Source organism: Glossina fuscipes, unplaced genomic scaffold (genome assembly GCF_014805625.2).
Source record: "Glossina fuscipes isolate IAEA_lab_2018 unplaced genomic scaffold, Yale_Gfus_2 127, whole genome shotgun sequence".
In the NCBI taxonomy this organism is placed as follows: Eukaryota; Metazoa; Arthropoda; class Insecta; order Diptera; family Glossinidae; genus Glossina; species Glossina fuscipes.
In genome coordinates this window covers 124064-139148 of record NW_023998470.1, presented here as the reverse complement: position 1 = coordinate 139148, position 15085 = coordinate 124064, and the positions used below count along the sequence as shown (strand labels likewise).

General features: G+C 33.9%; 1 protein-coding gene across 1 annotated transcript; it reads left to right on the top strand.

Annotated features, from left to right (window-relative positions):
* Positions 1–14202: 14202 nt before the first annotated feature.
* LOC119640727 (homeobox protein MSX-1) lies at positions 14203–14825 on the top strand. The gene is made up of 2 exons (XM_038038935.1): positions 14203–14452; positions 14521–14825. Exons 1-2 carry the CDS (start codon positions 14203–14205, stop codon positions 14823–14825), a joined length of 555 nt encoding a protein of 184 aa, XP_037894863.1.
* The last annotated feature ends 260 nt before the right edge of the window (positions 14826–15085 follow it).

The window sequence follows — 15085 nt, the reverse complement described above, 5'->3', positions numbered from 1 at the left end:
ATGTGGGACTTCCATTACTGAAGGCAACTACGTTAACATCGCAATCGTTTAAAACTTGTTGTATGGCATTTTGTTAGGAGAGTTATATGGGCCGGGGGAAAAACTGTTAGTGAGTTATTTAAAAGTTAGCTGGTGTTAGATGAACTACCAATTGCAGCCTCCAAGTGTATAAACAACTCGTTACCGGTTCCTTTAAATCTGTGAGCGGTAAATGTGTTTGTTAAACACTAATTTCTCTACTTTTATATATGATTTTGCGTGAAATAAGTAAATCATAGATTCTTTGATTTGTGGCAAGTTGTGATCATGAATTTTCAAAATTTAGTTTTCCAAGTTTTTGTGATAATTGGTAAGATTGATAGGATCATTGGTAGAAATATATTCACATCTTTGCTCAATTAACTATGGTTTTGGTTTTCCACGCCACCTCCGATCGTAATGAACGTCAATTTTTCCTCCTCACAACCGGTACAGGACCAAATTGCATTGAACCCCTAAGCCATCGCAAACATGCATAAGCTTGGCAACCGATAATAGTTAACAACCATTCATTTTCGACTCATCGTGACATTTTAAGATAAAGAGCTAGTTTAAGTACGACATAGGTAAATTACGCGCATTAAACAATGTTGTTTTAATGGACTTTAAAGAGTCCGATAATGAGAATAAGTGATAGACATCATTTTGGTTCTTGCAAACAACACTGAGCGGGTTAAACAGCTCATAATTATATTTACATTGACTAAGCTTGACCAAGGTGAAGTAATGCAGGCGAGTCAATAGCACCATTTATTACTTCGATTACGAAGGAAACGCCAAGAAAAATCTACGTTTTTCGAGCGACAGTAAGGACGGCAGAAGCAACCTATTTTCATAGGGGGGAAGAGAGGCAATCGGATCCCAACCTAAATTTCTAAGGGCAAACAGCAAGAATTGCTTTTGAACAGATTCAATTGAATCTACAAAGCACCTATATAAAGGAGACCACACAACAGAGGCATACTCAAGTGTAGGTCTAAGCATACGCATGTACAGCCTTTTAGTAATGTAAGGATCATCAAGCTCTTTGGACCACCTCTTTATAAAATCAAACACGGACCTAGCTTTGCTTAACGAGAGGTCAATGTTCAAGTTAAAACGTAATCTATGGTCAAATAGAACGCCTAAATCTGTGAACGTATCGACGTCCTCCAACCTATGCGAATCAATGAAATACTGAGTAATGAATGATTTTCTTCTTGAGAAAGAAAGCTTCTTACATTTATTTAGATTTAGTTTGAGAAGATTCAAAAGGCACCATGCAACCAAATTACTCAAGTCATTTTGAAGGTGATGTGACTGCGACTCTAGAGAGAAGAATAAATGTTAAATGGCAAGGCAATGTAACAGAATTCTGTTAAATGGCAAAGCAATGTTACCGCAGTCCGTTAAATGGCAAGTCAAACAAAAACTCTGTTAAAATGTCAAAGCTATGTAAACAAACAAATCATATCATCTTGTGTAATTTCCAATTTTCCAAAAAAAAAAAAAAGGAATTGGGACTTGCTAGCAAAACATTTTCCATTTTTATGATAATAAGTATGTTTGCACAAACATTTATTTTTGCTTGAACAGAAGGAATAACAGAGGTTCGGACATGGCTCACCATTTTCTGTACAACAGTTACCCACCACATCTGCATTAAAGGGTTATTTATGTTAAAAATTGAATTATAATTTGTGTGAAATTATTTCTTACGGCTTTTGTCTTCGGCATCGGTTGATTTGTCAAACTCAACTGTTTTGGTTCCTAAAGGGATAAGTTGTTCTTGCAATTCAAAGTCAAAATTTATTCTACTATCTTCGCCAATGTTCGATTTGAATTCGTCGTTCCAAGATGAAAAGTGGTCCTTGTATTTGGGTGCACTCGCTAGATGACAATTCCGACGAAATAAAGGAATTGTTTTTGGACTCACTAATCGAAGATGCGGCAATATCTTGTACGGGTAAAATTTTACCTAAATCTAAAATTCTATCTAAATCTATATATGTAAGTATATATAAATATGTTGTATATATATATTGTAAACAATTGTAATATGCTTATCCTTAACGATCACACGCTCGGTAAAGGTATAAAGACGCACTTTAAAACAACAAATAAATAAAATGATATAAATAATAAATCAAAAAGCTAAACTAAAAAAAAAAAACCAAAAAAAAAGACTTAAAATTATTTACCTGAAATACAATATATTTAAATAATAAAAAATAAAAAAGTGCTTCGCCAACGAAAGTGTATACTGAAAGTACCAAGTATATCTACAGTTAAGAACTAAATTAAGGCTCAAGCAAAGTACTTCGAATTCATACCGAGCCTCTTTTACGGTGACACAGCGAATCAACCGTTTGTTGACTCGATGAATATCTTTGAAGGAGAAGAAGAAGATTTTTTCAACTCTAGTCAAATTTGGAACTCATAACTTCTCAAAACAACAACAAAAAATGACATAAAGAAAACAAGTGAAAACGCAACAGTCAAGCTAGGCCGGTACACTCTATACCACGTTGTATTAAAATTGTTAAGTGTATCTCAAGTTTTATTTATTAAAGGTGTTAAATATAAGTGGATTTTTTATTATTTACAATTTCATTTCATTAGTAAGGAGACCCACCTGTGATTCGTATAGTTTCTCTGGAAATCTCGACGTTGTCTCTAGTTGCTAGCAATTATTAGCACTAACATTAACCGCATTAACACGCATGCAAGTGGTTTTCTTTTTTAAATTAAAATAATGAAAGGGCGAATGAATGAATGAATGAATGAATAAACAAATGATTCAATGTGTGAGTGAGTGAGGGAGTTAATATTTAATTGTAAAATAAATATATTTATTATACACGTGCCTGCATTCATATGGGCGCCATTACAACTGTAAATATGTGTGCCGCCATATTATTTATATCATATTAGCCATTGCTTTTTTAAAATCTGCGTTAAGAACAGAGAACATATCAATTATTGTTATTGTATTGTAAGACTGCGTGCGGAGAAATGGGAAGTAACGGTTAGGAAGGAATATTATTCTGTACATTCCATATGAAATGAGTTATTGCGTAACAATACGTTTAGTTTCTATAAGAGAAGATAAGATAGTATATGAAGTATATGAACATATGAAGCAACCGTATGCTAACATACCATATAGATATACTATACCTCATTTGTGTTTTATTTAATAATTTAAAATCAGCTTCAGAACCGAATATCAATTCTATATTTTACTTTATTAATACTACTAAGGTCATTACCTAATGTACATTTATTTATAATAGAGCCGATAGCCTGTGCTGCTAGTGCTCAATGTCTTTTTTTTTTTAGTCGAAGAATTAATTTCATTAGTCTAAAATTATAATAATAATAATAATAATAATAATAATTACTTCGCACATGAGTGCTTGTAAGGGAAAATTTAAAAAAAGATAGCACAGTTAGTACCTTAGCTGCCTTAGTACTTTAATTTTCGTCAACGGGAGAATATTTATCGCTGATACTACACTGTTGGGCAGACAGATAACCGTACGGGAGGACATGCTACGGTGCAGCTCGAATTTGAAACTGACCAAAATTTTAAAAACTTTTTGTTTTTTTGCAGCTTATTTCTTCCCGTTATAAGAATGTTGAAAAATATATTAATTTTTTAATTACTATAACAATGGATAGGCGTGGTCAGATTTTCCCATTTTGGTACCGGTAGTACAGCATCGCCCATAGAATATGCGTTAAGACTTTTGTACATTTATCTGTTGTAGATAATGAGTAATGCACAGAAAGGCAATTTTCTATTCCTTTTGGAAAACAGAGGTGTTCTTCGTTTATATGGCGCGGTAGGCGTGTCCTTCGTCTGATTTAGTCCATTTTCAAAACCAGCCCGCATGCAAGAACTTCCAATATTTATGCCAAATTTGAAGTCTTTATAGCTGGAATTATTTCACCTAAGTACCTACTTTTTATTCAACTTGTTACAGAGAGTGTGTAAAAATGTTCGTTTGTTAATTTTTCTTTATCTTTTGCCATTAAGCAACCTAACGTCGTATGCAGTTTTACCGCACAGTAATTTAATTTACATAATTTATTGAGAATTTTTTCAATTCGTTTCAATAAAATTAATTGTGAATATAAAAAATTCGAACGCAATAAAATTTTTTTTTTTATATATTTTTATTTATTTTTTGGATCGTCGCCCACGTATTATGTTGCGTAGGTACCTAATGGAATGCAATTTCAATATTCTACAATATTGTTATGGAGAAATGCTATAGTCTAAAAATTATTCGCGATAATAACAAGGTAATATTGCTGAAAATAGCACACAATGACGAAACTATGTGAATTGCTGCCTTAATCATCGCATTCCTTAGATCTCGACCACAGCGACTACTATTTGTTTACTAATCTCAAAGGGATCCTGCAGGGAACAACTTTGCAAAGCGAATTTTGAAAATCTTGATAAATTTTTCAAAAAAGGCATCGGAAGGCCAAAGAAGCATCGGGCCGGCTCTAGCAGTCTTAAAGAAGACTATATTGACGAATAGAGTCGAACATTCGTTATTCCGAACCAAAATCCACAATAAAAATATACGACTGTTAGTCCGGGTAGAGTAGCTACGCTATTTTTCACAGGCATATATATAAATATACGCTTATATATTGAGTATATATTTCTATGCACATGTGTGCAGATTCTTTTTACCAAAGGTGTTAATGCGTGATCATGAAAGAAGATTAATTGAGGGGAATAAGAGGGGAAGCGGACATTTCTAAAAAGAGTAAAATACTTTGTATACGAAGTTTAAATTCATTTTCATTCATTTGCTATTCTGCCATATTAGAATTAATTAGTTAATAAAGCTAACTCAGAACAACTACGTTCAGAGGGAGGAGTGTTTTGTAGTCATTCAAATGAGGAATTTAGTTGAATAGAAGAGATTACTTTTCGTTGACTAACTGATCTTTCTCAACTAATAAAAAGGAAAAATGAAATACCGAATAGAGGGATTGCTGAACCGATTGTGGAGATTACATTTCAAGTTGTATAGGCTTCAGGATAATCTAAATATTGGCGAGGTCTTTCTGCTACATTTAACACTCCAATTAACATTACTATAAATTGGCTTTTTAATATAGATGAATTTATAGTTAAACCAGTAAATAAAGGGTATCAGTGAATGCTGCTATAATTGCAAATACTGCTCCTATTGACAGAACATAGTGAAAGTGTGCAACAACATAATAAGTATCATGTAAATTAATATCTACTGATGAATTAGCTAAAACCACTCCTGTTAGACCTGCTACTGTAAATAAGAAACAAAAACCAAGAGCTCGGGGAATAGTTAGGGAATAAGAAATTTGTGTGCCATGCAAAGTAGCTAAAAATTTTAATTCCTGTTGGAACTGCAATAATCATTGTAGCTGAAGTGAAATAAGCTCGTGTATCAACATCTATACCAACTGTGAATATGTGGTGGGCTCAAGCAATAAAACCTAATAAACCAATTACTAATATAGCATAAATTATCCCTAGTGAAGCAAATGTTTCCCTTTTTCCTGACTCTCTAAAGAAATTCCAGTAGCTCGTATATTAATTACAGTTGCAATAAAATTTACTGCTCCTAAAACAGAAACCTATATTTATACGTTGGCTTTAAAGGGAACCTTTAGAGGTTGGATGATAGCGCTGAAGTGCTCCTTTTAAGGCAGAACTGTTTGTGGAGGTGGATGAAAGCTCTATGAAACAGTTCAAAGTGTTGTAAATTTAAAAAAAATGATACCAAAAAATTTAAAAAACATCTAAAACATCAAAAGACGGAGCTGACAACATTTAGTTTATAAGATTTAGCATGTGGTTCTAGTTATTATTAATTTGAAATTTATATTTAATTTTTTTTTAATAATTTTAAATTATTATTAATTTGAAATGTAAAAAAAGTAAAATTTTTTTCATAAATAAATTAAAAAAAAAAAGAAGGTCGTTGTTTCATTTACATTTAATTTAATAATTACTTTTTTTTTAATCTTTCTTCACACCATCATAATGGTAATAATTTAATAAAAAATTTAAATAAATTGTGATAAATTGTTTTAATTTCAATTTTGAAAAATTTGAACTGTGATAAATATTAAATGTCTGACAGTTCTTGGTTTCCGATATGTCCTTATGTTAAGGACAAAAAATGATTGTTTATGCCAATGTGTTCTTATGTATTATATCCGGGCACGGTATGGGTGCAAAAATCTGGTGTGATAGTCTTTGGCTGTGGAGGTTTACGTGAATGTCTAGTGTGAAGGTTTGGTGTGATGGTTTGGTGAGAAAGACTGGTTTGAAGGTTGTTTGGTGTGAAGGTTGTTTGGTATGACAATTTCCTGCTTAACAACTGCTGGACAAACGGTTGGCGTTTGGTGTGACAGAAGCCCAGGAAGCAGATAAATAAGTGAGGATCAGGCACAGCCAACTCTTTCGTACGACAGAGCATCGAACATCGTCTGCATCGTATAGCGAATACGTCTCATTCATTACTTTAGGAAAACACGAGTTATTTGCTAATAATGTAGGCAATGAGTTGGACTTCTTTGGTGATTTATAGGCTGATGTTGGTGAGTTTGCCCGCCGTGGCTTTGACATATACATATGACCTTCGGCATCACTATTCCCGATGCGTACACGTACGCTCGCATCGCCAAATACTCACGTGAGGTATTAACTTCATCGAATTGAGTATATGTTTTAAAATTTCTTTTCTTTTAACTCTTTATACCCACCAATGCAAGATAGGGATATACTCATTTCGTTTTTTTCTACAATGTATGTAACACCCAAAAGGAAGCTTCAGAGACCCTATAAAGTAGACACATTCTTGATCAGCGTAATATTCTGAGTTGATTTGGCCATGTCTGTCTGTGAGGTCTTGCAATTTCCTCATCATGTCCTATCTGTCTGTCCAAATGTTGCCACTTCTATTCGCCATTCGACACTTCACAAATTTGGTATATGTGGTCTTTTCTTTCTCACAACTTAGCAGCCTACTGTCCAATCTTTTCTTCTTTTAGATCATGTCCTCAATATACATGAGCGTTTACAGCCAAATTCTGCACCTACTCTCTTTCCCACCTTTTTTTGCTCTCTCACTTATCAGTTCTTTCATGAGACCATTATACCTTACTTTTTGCACTACGAAATTTACCCCACGCAAAACTTAGAAAAATAACGTGGCGGACGTATAATACGCAAAATTAACAAGACATTAAACAAATATAGTTTAATTACGAAATACAAAGAAATAATAAAACAACTAAGTGATAATAATTATATTCCAAAATGAACCCTAACTTTACTAAGGCTCAAACGAAGAAATTCGTGTTCACGTTGCACCTCTTTTATGCATTTCGGTTTTTCGAATTTTCGGTTGCTAATTTGCTAAGTAGAAAAAGGAGAAGACGAAGAATAAGATGTCGTTGATGAGATGATCGTTGGACATGTCAATTGGACGAAAAAAAACTCTTTAATCAAGTAATCACTAAAATAAATAAATAATAACATTATCATATACCAAACCCAATTCCAACTTTACTAAGGCCCAAACAAAGAACCCTGAGTTAACCTTGGGCTTTTTTTCACATCCCAGCGAATTTTCGGTTGTTAATTTGCCGAATTGCAGAATAAGAAGAAGAAGAAGAAGAAGTGTAGATGAATCAAGATGGACAACTAGAGATTGATCCCCTTGCGGTAATTTTAAACCGCAAGAGAGCTTTGTACAGGCTGGATAAACTAGTAACAGTAACTGAAGGTAAGCGGGAATATTCCTGTCCAGTTTGAAACAAAGCACAGCTGAATAGTAACAAGCAATTGAAAATTACGATAATTTTAAGCACAAAAGGCTATGATGCTGCTTAGCTGAATCAGTAACACATGATAAGAAAGTCAGCTGCCAACGAAGATGTTACTATAAAACGTTACCAGCAAAACATATCATGTAAGTGTCACACAATTGCTAACTAATATAATAAGGCTCCAGTAAGGCGATGGACGGATGGACCGACGGGTTGTAGATGCCTATATTAATATCCAATTTTGGACAACATATATTTCACAGCTTGGTGCAAAAAATGTGGAGAAGTCATACACCAACTGCACCTCCTATGAAATGCTCTAAATGTTTATCATTGGCTAAGTCCCTGGAACTATCCTTTTACAAAAACAGGTCGTTGATTGACGGAAACGCTACTTTTTGTATGTTATGTTCACATGCCTTCATCAATTTAGTTAGATAGGTGCAGCAGCTAGATTCCACTACACTACTATAGAAATTTAGGAAATCGCTTTATCCTCTCTAACCATTTCTTTGCATCCTCCTATCTCCTCAAAGTGTTGAAAGAACTGAAGAGTTTCTCTATGAAAGATCGTAAGTTGTATATAGGCATTTTTAAACGAATCGCAGATGTGGCAACCGAAGAGGAAAAACAATATTTCCTTAAGGTGAATAAAATTGCTTCAACATGAAAAAAATCTTAAGTTGAATAAAATTTTCATATTCCAAGGGGCGCGTAGGAAACGTGGGAGAAAGCTAATAGCCTACACCTGTTGTGTTCATGTGCTGGTCTTCTCGCTATATTAATCAAATATTCTTACTCCTGATTGACGATTGTTTCAATCGAAGATTTATTGTACAGTATTCCGAACCACCGATTTGTTTTTTCCATTGAAAGAATATCACTTCGAAAACGTGAATAATCTCAATAGCGTTTACTTTCATATTCTTCAGAGTTCGTAAACTTTTAAGAACAAAAATTAAATGCAATTATATGATTGATAAAATAAGAGAAGATAATCACGAACGATGACTATGTCCTTTTATTTACTGTTTGCACAATAATTATACAATAACTCTTATCCAGGCTATATTGTGCTCGTAAGTTAAATGCAAGGAGGAGAAAATAAACAAAAGAGAAAGATATACAATCTGGACAGAAAACGAAACAAATTTCAGTATAAATATTTGATAGCGACAAACTACTATGCATTACATATTTATAACAGTTCTTCATTTGGGGGTTAAAAAATCCACAAACACTTTTATAGATAAGGGATAAACGCACATATAATTCGGAACTAATGACTACAGTTGATTGAATGTCCATTGTTAATGCGAGTGGTTATAAAGTAGTGTTTACAAAAACATTGTTAACAGATCGTCAATTTTGATAAATCACTTGATACTTGACAAACCTCAACATTATTAATATGAACAATTACAACCTTTATTAATGGCTAATGGCTGTAATGAAAGACTTTCTTTCTTCGCAAATGCTCTTCATTCGAAAATAGGTAAAAAATACAAATATTGTTTGGTTTTATTTACATTTCGTTTTGTTTACTTCAAATTTATTTTGCAGATGCAATATTTCTTCTGACTCCTTATCTTTTTTACGCATTTACCAGTATTCTCATGTGCAGTCTGCCGATTAAAAATTTGCCTTGCCTTAATCGCTTTAGAAAGACTTTTCCCGATAGCAAAAAATCAATACAAAAATCTCACCAAATTTCTATTAAATAAACCGACAAACATGATGAACGGAAATCCATTTAGAGTTCAAATCATATTTTTATAAAATTCAATTTTCTTTTCCTCATAGCATCAAGCAAAAATATAATGAACTCATTTTCGTTGGGTGTTTTTTAAGCCCCATCGGCTTTCCCCTGGTACTCATTTTCTCGCCAAGGTCAATTTTTTAAGATAAGTTCAAGTATTTATGAATTTAAGACCTTAACTCTTTTAAGTAATGCAACGCAGTGATGTAACAATATTGATAATGAATGATGTTAACGGTACCCGACGAGCAGGTGCCATCTACTCGTTTCACTCATTCTAGTGTAAGTAAAACAAATTTGACTGTAGTTGGGCAAGGCCGACCATTAGATATCTTACCCACTTCCCATCATTTTCATGCGAAGGTATACTTTTCATGAAAGCCCGCATATTGAACGATGTCCAAAACAAAACATTACGTGATCGAAATTTAGCAAACTTGAATTATTTCCCCAAAATTTTATTTTTATTTTTTTTTAAAAACCAGATATTAGTCTCTCTCTTTATATAAGAGCTTGCTTTTCGCAATCAACCATCTACCTGCCGTTAATTTTTGTGCTAAATTGCTGCTATCCAATTGCGCCAATTTTTACCATGAAATATTATAAATTAAATCTGTTGCTGAACGGGCTACTATTCATGAGAAATATTGTATGAAGTAGGATCCGAGAAATAGACGCATATACTTCATGTTTGATTTGCTTGATTTTTATGTCAAATTACTGTCATGAACAAACTTTCATCGCAAAACATTAAGAAAGCAATCCTTATATGCCGTGGTATCCAAAATATAGATGTACCTGGTCCAAATTCGGTAAGGTTGATTTATATGTCAATTTGCTATTGTGAACTAGGTTTCACCATGAAATATTAAAAATTAGACGCTTTGAAAGGCTTGCTTGAAAAATTTCCCCTGGCCGACCCAAACTATTTTCAATACCGTCCGTCTTTTATCAAAATATCTCAAAAATTGCGACCAGCAGTTGTGGTTTGAATACAAAATGTCTGGACAGATAGACAGATAAGCTTAAGATTGGTTTATAGAAGAGTGGCTCTTCTGGGTGCTACGTACGTCTTTACACCCAGCTTAATATACCGTATATCACAAGTGGTTTAAACCGTAAAAATAAAATGAGCATATATGGCATAAAAGAGGAGAAGCGAATAGTTAAGAAAACTAGAAAACAAGGAAATTCTTGGAGCGGGCTTTTAATACCTATCACCTTTAGTCAAAAAAGGCAAAATATCTTATGAACTGTGGTCGCTTCAATTGGCTGATTTTCTACTAATCCATTAGATAGTCGTTTTGAAGTAAGCGCTGTCCGCATCTATCAATTATATTGTGAGACTTGCTCGAAAGACATGGTTTTCTCATTAACAAGTAAAACTCATCTTTGCAAGATGGCCGATCTTCGATCAATCGACTGAAAATTCCTTAATTCCTTAATACTTTTAAGCTTTTACGTTCTAAATTTTCGAAAAATTGCGTATTTCATATGTGTTTACCTAAACTGATAGGATTCTAAGAAGATTAGCGTTAAAGAGCAAAATATTTTGTGCTAGTAAAGTATTGTGAAAGTATTGCTAAATTCCTTTCCCATCAAAGACAGAAAGAAAGATTAGCGATGGCAGCAAGACGAGTTTAGCTTTTATAGGGATGTGATCAATATCCCAAGAAAATCGAAAAGCTCACTACAGAATTAAGGAAAATATGATGCGTATAATAATAAGTGAGAAAATTAAATTCGGTCGGAACCGAACCTTTTACACCTAACAAAAGACAAAAGAAGTAAGAGAACAAATATCTCATGCTCCATAATATGGAGTGGGCGCAGTTGATTTCTCCTATTTTCAAAATGAAAGTTTTTGGCATGTGGGTATTGTAGGCGTGTCCTTTGAAAAATTTAAGTCAACTCCAAATTATTTTGCAAATTTTTACAACATGCTTAAATCGATTTAGGATTTAATGCTGATCAAGAACACATACACTTTGTAGGGTCTCTGATGCTTCCTTCTGGCCGTTGCAAGACGCTCATCCTTCAGTGATGAGTATAAAAATTAAACTTTTCTTATGACACAAAAATTGCGAAGAGTTGAATGTAATGTTATAACTGATCGGGAATTTACAGCCGGCTGAATAAAGATTTTGATCAAAGTTCTAAGTGGTTCTGTTTATTTTCCTACTATTTGCTAAAGGAACGTTAAGCCTTTGATTTCGAACATTCATAAGGACAGTCAATGCATCGTGAAATGGCTGGCACGTCTCTTCGCAAAGTTGAAGCTGCCAAACCAATATAAGTTCTTTCGAGGCAATAGCTTCCCAGTCATCTTCCTAGAAATATGGTAAAATCTTGGAGAAAGTGATGGAAAACATTTTTCGAAAATTTGACGCAACCATCTAATAAGAAGAAGGTTTAATTTTTGTTTTAGCGTTAGTTGCCTGCATGTGTTTTGTCCATTGTGTCACTTGAAAAGTTGGTATAATATATACTGTCCAAATTTTTTTCATCATCATCATTTATAACTTTTTCGAAACTTTCTAGCAATATGGCGAGACCGTGTCGAAAGAATGACTTTGGCAGCGATCAACTCCACACTTTTTCAGCACTTCGGAACTCCGAGCCAGTCAAGCCATACTGCATTGATGGGACCAAGTGGTAATTAGAAAACTCTGTGTGTCGTGACTACGCTGGGTGAGGCAAAACTTCCCATTCGAGCTGCCGCAGTATGTCCTTGATAGCTCTTGCATTGTCTTGCCAGACGATGACTTTGCGTCTATTAACCGCCATCGCTACTCTTTTTTGTCACAATGCATCGTTTAATTTATTGAATTTACGGCGAAGCACATCTGCAGCAACAGTTTCATTCGGTCTTAGCAGTTCGTAATACACTACACCTTGCTGATCGCGCCATACGTGCAGTAAAACTTTATGGCCCTGAATATTCCGCTTAGGTGTCGGTATGGATGGCTACCCTGAACTAACCAATAACTGAACGCTGAATAATTCAATAATGCTAAATGGAAAATCTTTATTTTGTGTGGAGAGAGAGAAAGGTCAAAACCATAGAATTCAACCGTTGTGTACATCGAAACTTCGCATTAATTTATCATTTTCACCGAGAGATGTTGTTGGCCGAAATACATGCAAACACATATTAGTTACTGTTATGTAAAATATGGACGATAAAAAGGGAGGCATTACAAGATGCACTTTCGACAGGTGCCGTACGTTTATAATAATGTTTTGATTATTTAATTTCGAAGGAAGTTTTATTTATTATAACGCGAGCTAAGAAAATCCATTCAGTTCGGGTAGCTCGCTGAAGGACTGAGTGACTGCAAAAGTACCTCGGAATGATGCCAATGATCGAGATGAATAGCGGGTTTAATGGACCTATACGGTGAAGTGATAGGCTGAGAAAGACGGAGCGATTCATATATATATTGATTCTGCTCATTATCGTCAATTCCAATATGAGAGGATATACAAAGAAAGCGTTTGTCAGCGTTTGTTTCGCATACAACTGAAATAACTTCGGAAAAAAGTGAAAAACAGAATGTTTCGATATTTACATTGAGCATGTAAATTGGAAGAAGAAACACCCTCACAAAGTATATGAAAGATGCTCATTAGATCTTCAACGATAGAATTAGAAAATATCTCCACCATGTAATTAATTGTTAAGCGATCTAAACAGAAAATTTCGTTTAATTAAATTAAGGCAAAAGAAGTAATTAAATTCAATTTTTTAATCCAAAAATATTCACTGGTCGTTTATGAAATCGATATTGCCGCCCATATGTGAGGGAAATTCCCGTAATGTGTATGCATAATATGTTTATATGCGTCCATCAACAATAAAATATAACGCTCAACTTGTTTTCCCATCAGTCAAAACTCAAGAACGGAGAGAGAACATTATAATAATTATACGTATGTATGTGAGCGTATCCTTTGAATCGAGAAAACAATTGAAATTCTCTGCAAAAAAAAAAAAAAAGAAAAAAGGAAAGCTCCCTTCTTTAGTTTACTAAACAGTGAACTTGGTATTAGTTTTCCTAGGCTGCTACAGTATCACTTTTTCCTTTGTCTGTAGTCTTTTGCTACGTGATAAGGGTAACATCAGAATGCATGAATGAAAGAATTAATGAATAAATAATAAGATAAATGAAAAACATAATGTCTTTGGCACTGCGAACAGCAGTCACACCACCATTACCTGTAAATGAATGGCGCGTGTTTGCTGGTATGATTCGTATGTGGTTTGAGGAACGCCCTTTTCTCTTCTGTTTTTTTTTTTTTTTTCGATAAATAGCATAGAAGGCATCTATGAATGAAATCATTCAAATATGCTTCGAAAAGAGACAGAAGAAGGAAAGAAACAAGTAACAATCTTGATTTAAAGAAAAAAGAAAAATATGGCGTCGGCTTTCACAGATCCTTTAAAATCTGAAAACATTACAAAAATGAACATCAGTGTAAGTTAGATCATTAAACAATTTAGACCGTGTAGTAGCTAACAGGAACAATAATTATTTACTTTTCTTCTTTTTTTTTTTTTTATTTATACGAAAATGAGTGATTTCAGCATTGATTACATTTTAAATAGAGCCGGGGAAAGATATCTGGGGACAAACGGCTCCTTAGATTTAAGGCAACGTTCAAAGGTGCACGACTTGCCACCGTATGCTCTAAATTTGAATATGGAATTTTTAAAAAAAGCTCAACCCCACAAAGAACAGCAATTAAATCCTTCGTCACTTCATCAACTGCCCATGTTTGATTGGTTACAGTACACACGTTATCATCCGCCTAAAGTGTCAAGTTGGTTTTTCTCCTCATTAAGCAAATAAATTAATATTTTACATTTCCACGTATGCTTCTTACCCTAGGATCAATGCGTCAGGGTATCGTTAGTAAGCGAACACCCGGCCGTTTACCACGTATACCATTCACATCCGCTCAACTACAAGCTCTAGAAAACGCCTATAAAAAATCCACCTACCTAAGTGCTGAAGAAGCCAACCAATTAGCTGATTCGTTACATTTAACTAATACACGTGTAAAAATTTGGTTTCAAAATCGTCGGGCGCGCGAGCGACGTGAAAAACGCGAAAAAGAAGAAAATTATGAATCGACATTGTCATCAAATGCCTCAAGCCCTGATCCGGAAGAGAATATCTTAGAAATTTCATGAATGGATCCAAAGAAAAGTTTTTTTTTTTCTTTTGTTTAAGAAACAGTTTTTCTTTTTTTTTTTTTGATGTTTACGAAATGACGTCTTTTCGTTAGTGTTAAGTGTGAATGTGATTTTAATTTTAATAAAAATTTTATTTATTTTATAAACTATTTGAAGTTTTTTATTACATAACGGAAGCCAACATACAATATACAGAAGTTATTAATTGTCATCATTTGTAAAATGTGCATCAAATACAACTTGATTTAAAGAAGAGT

Bases quoted from the DNA above. Each gene is read 5' to 3' on its own strand.
- LOC119640727 (XM_038038935.1), top strand. From the start codon at position 14,203: ATGAGTGATTTCAGCATTGATTACATTTTAAATAGAGCCGGGGAAAGA. The intron at 14,453-14,520 runs GTTGGTTTTTCT...TTCTTACCCTAG, and splicing joins TCATCCGCCTAAAGTGTCAA to GATCAATGCGTCAGGGTATC.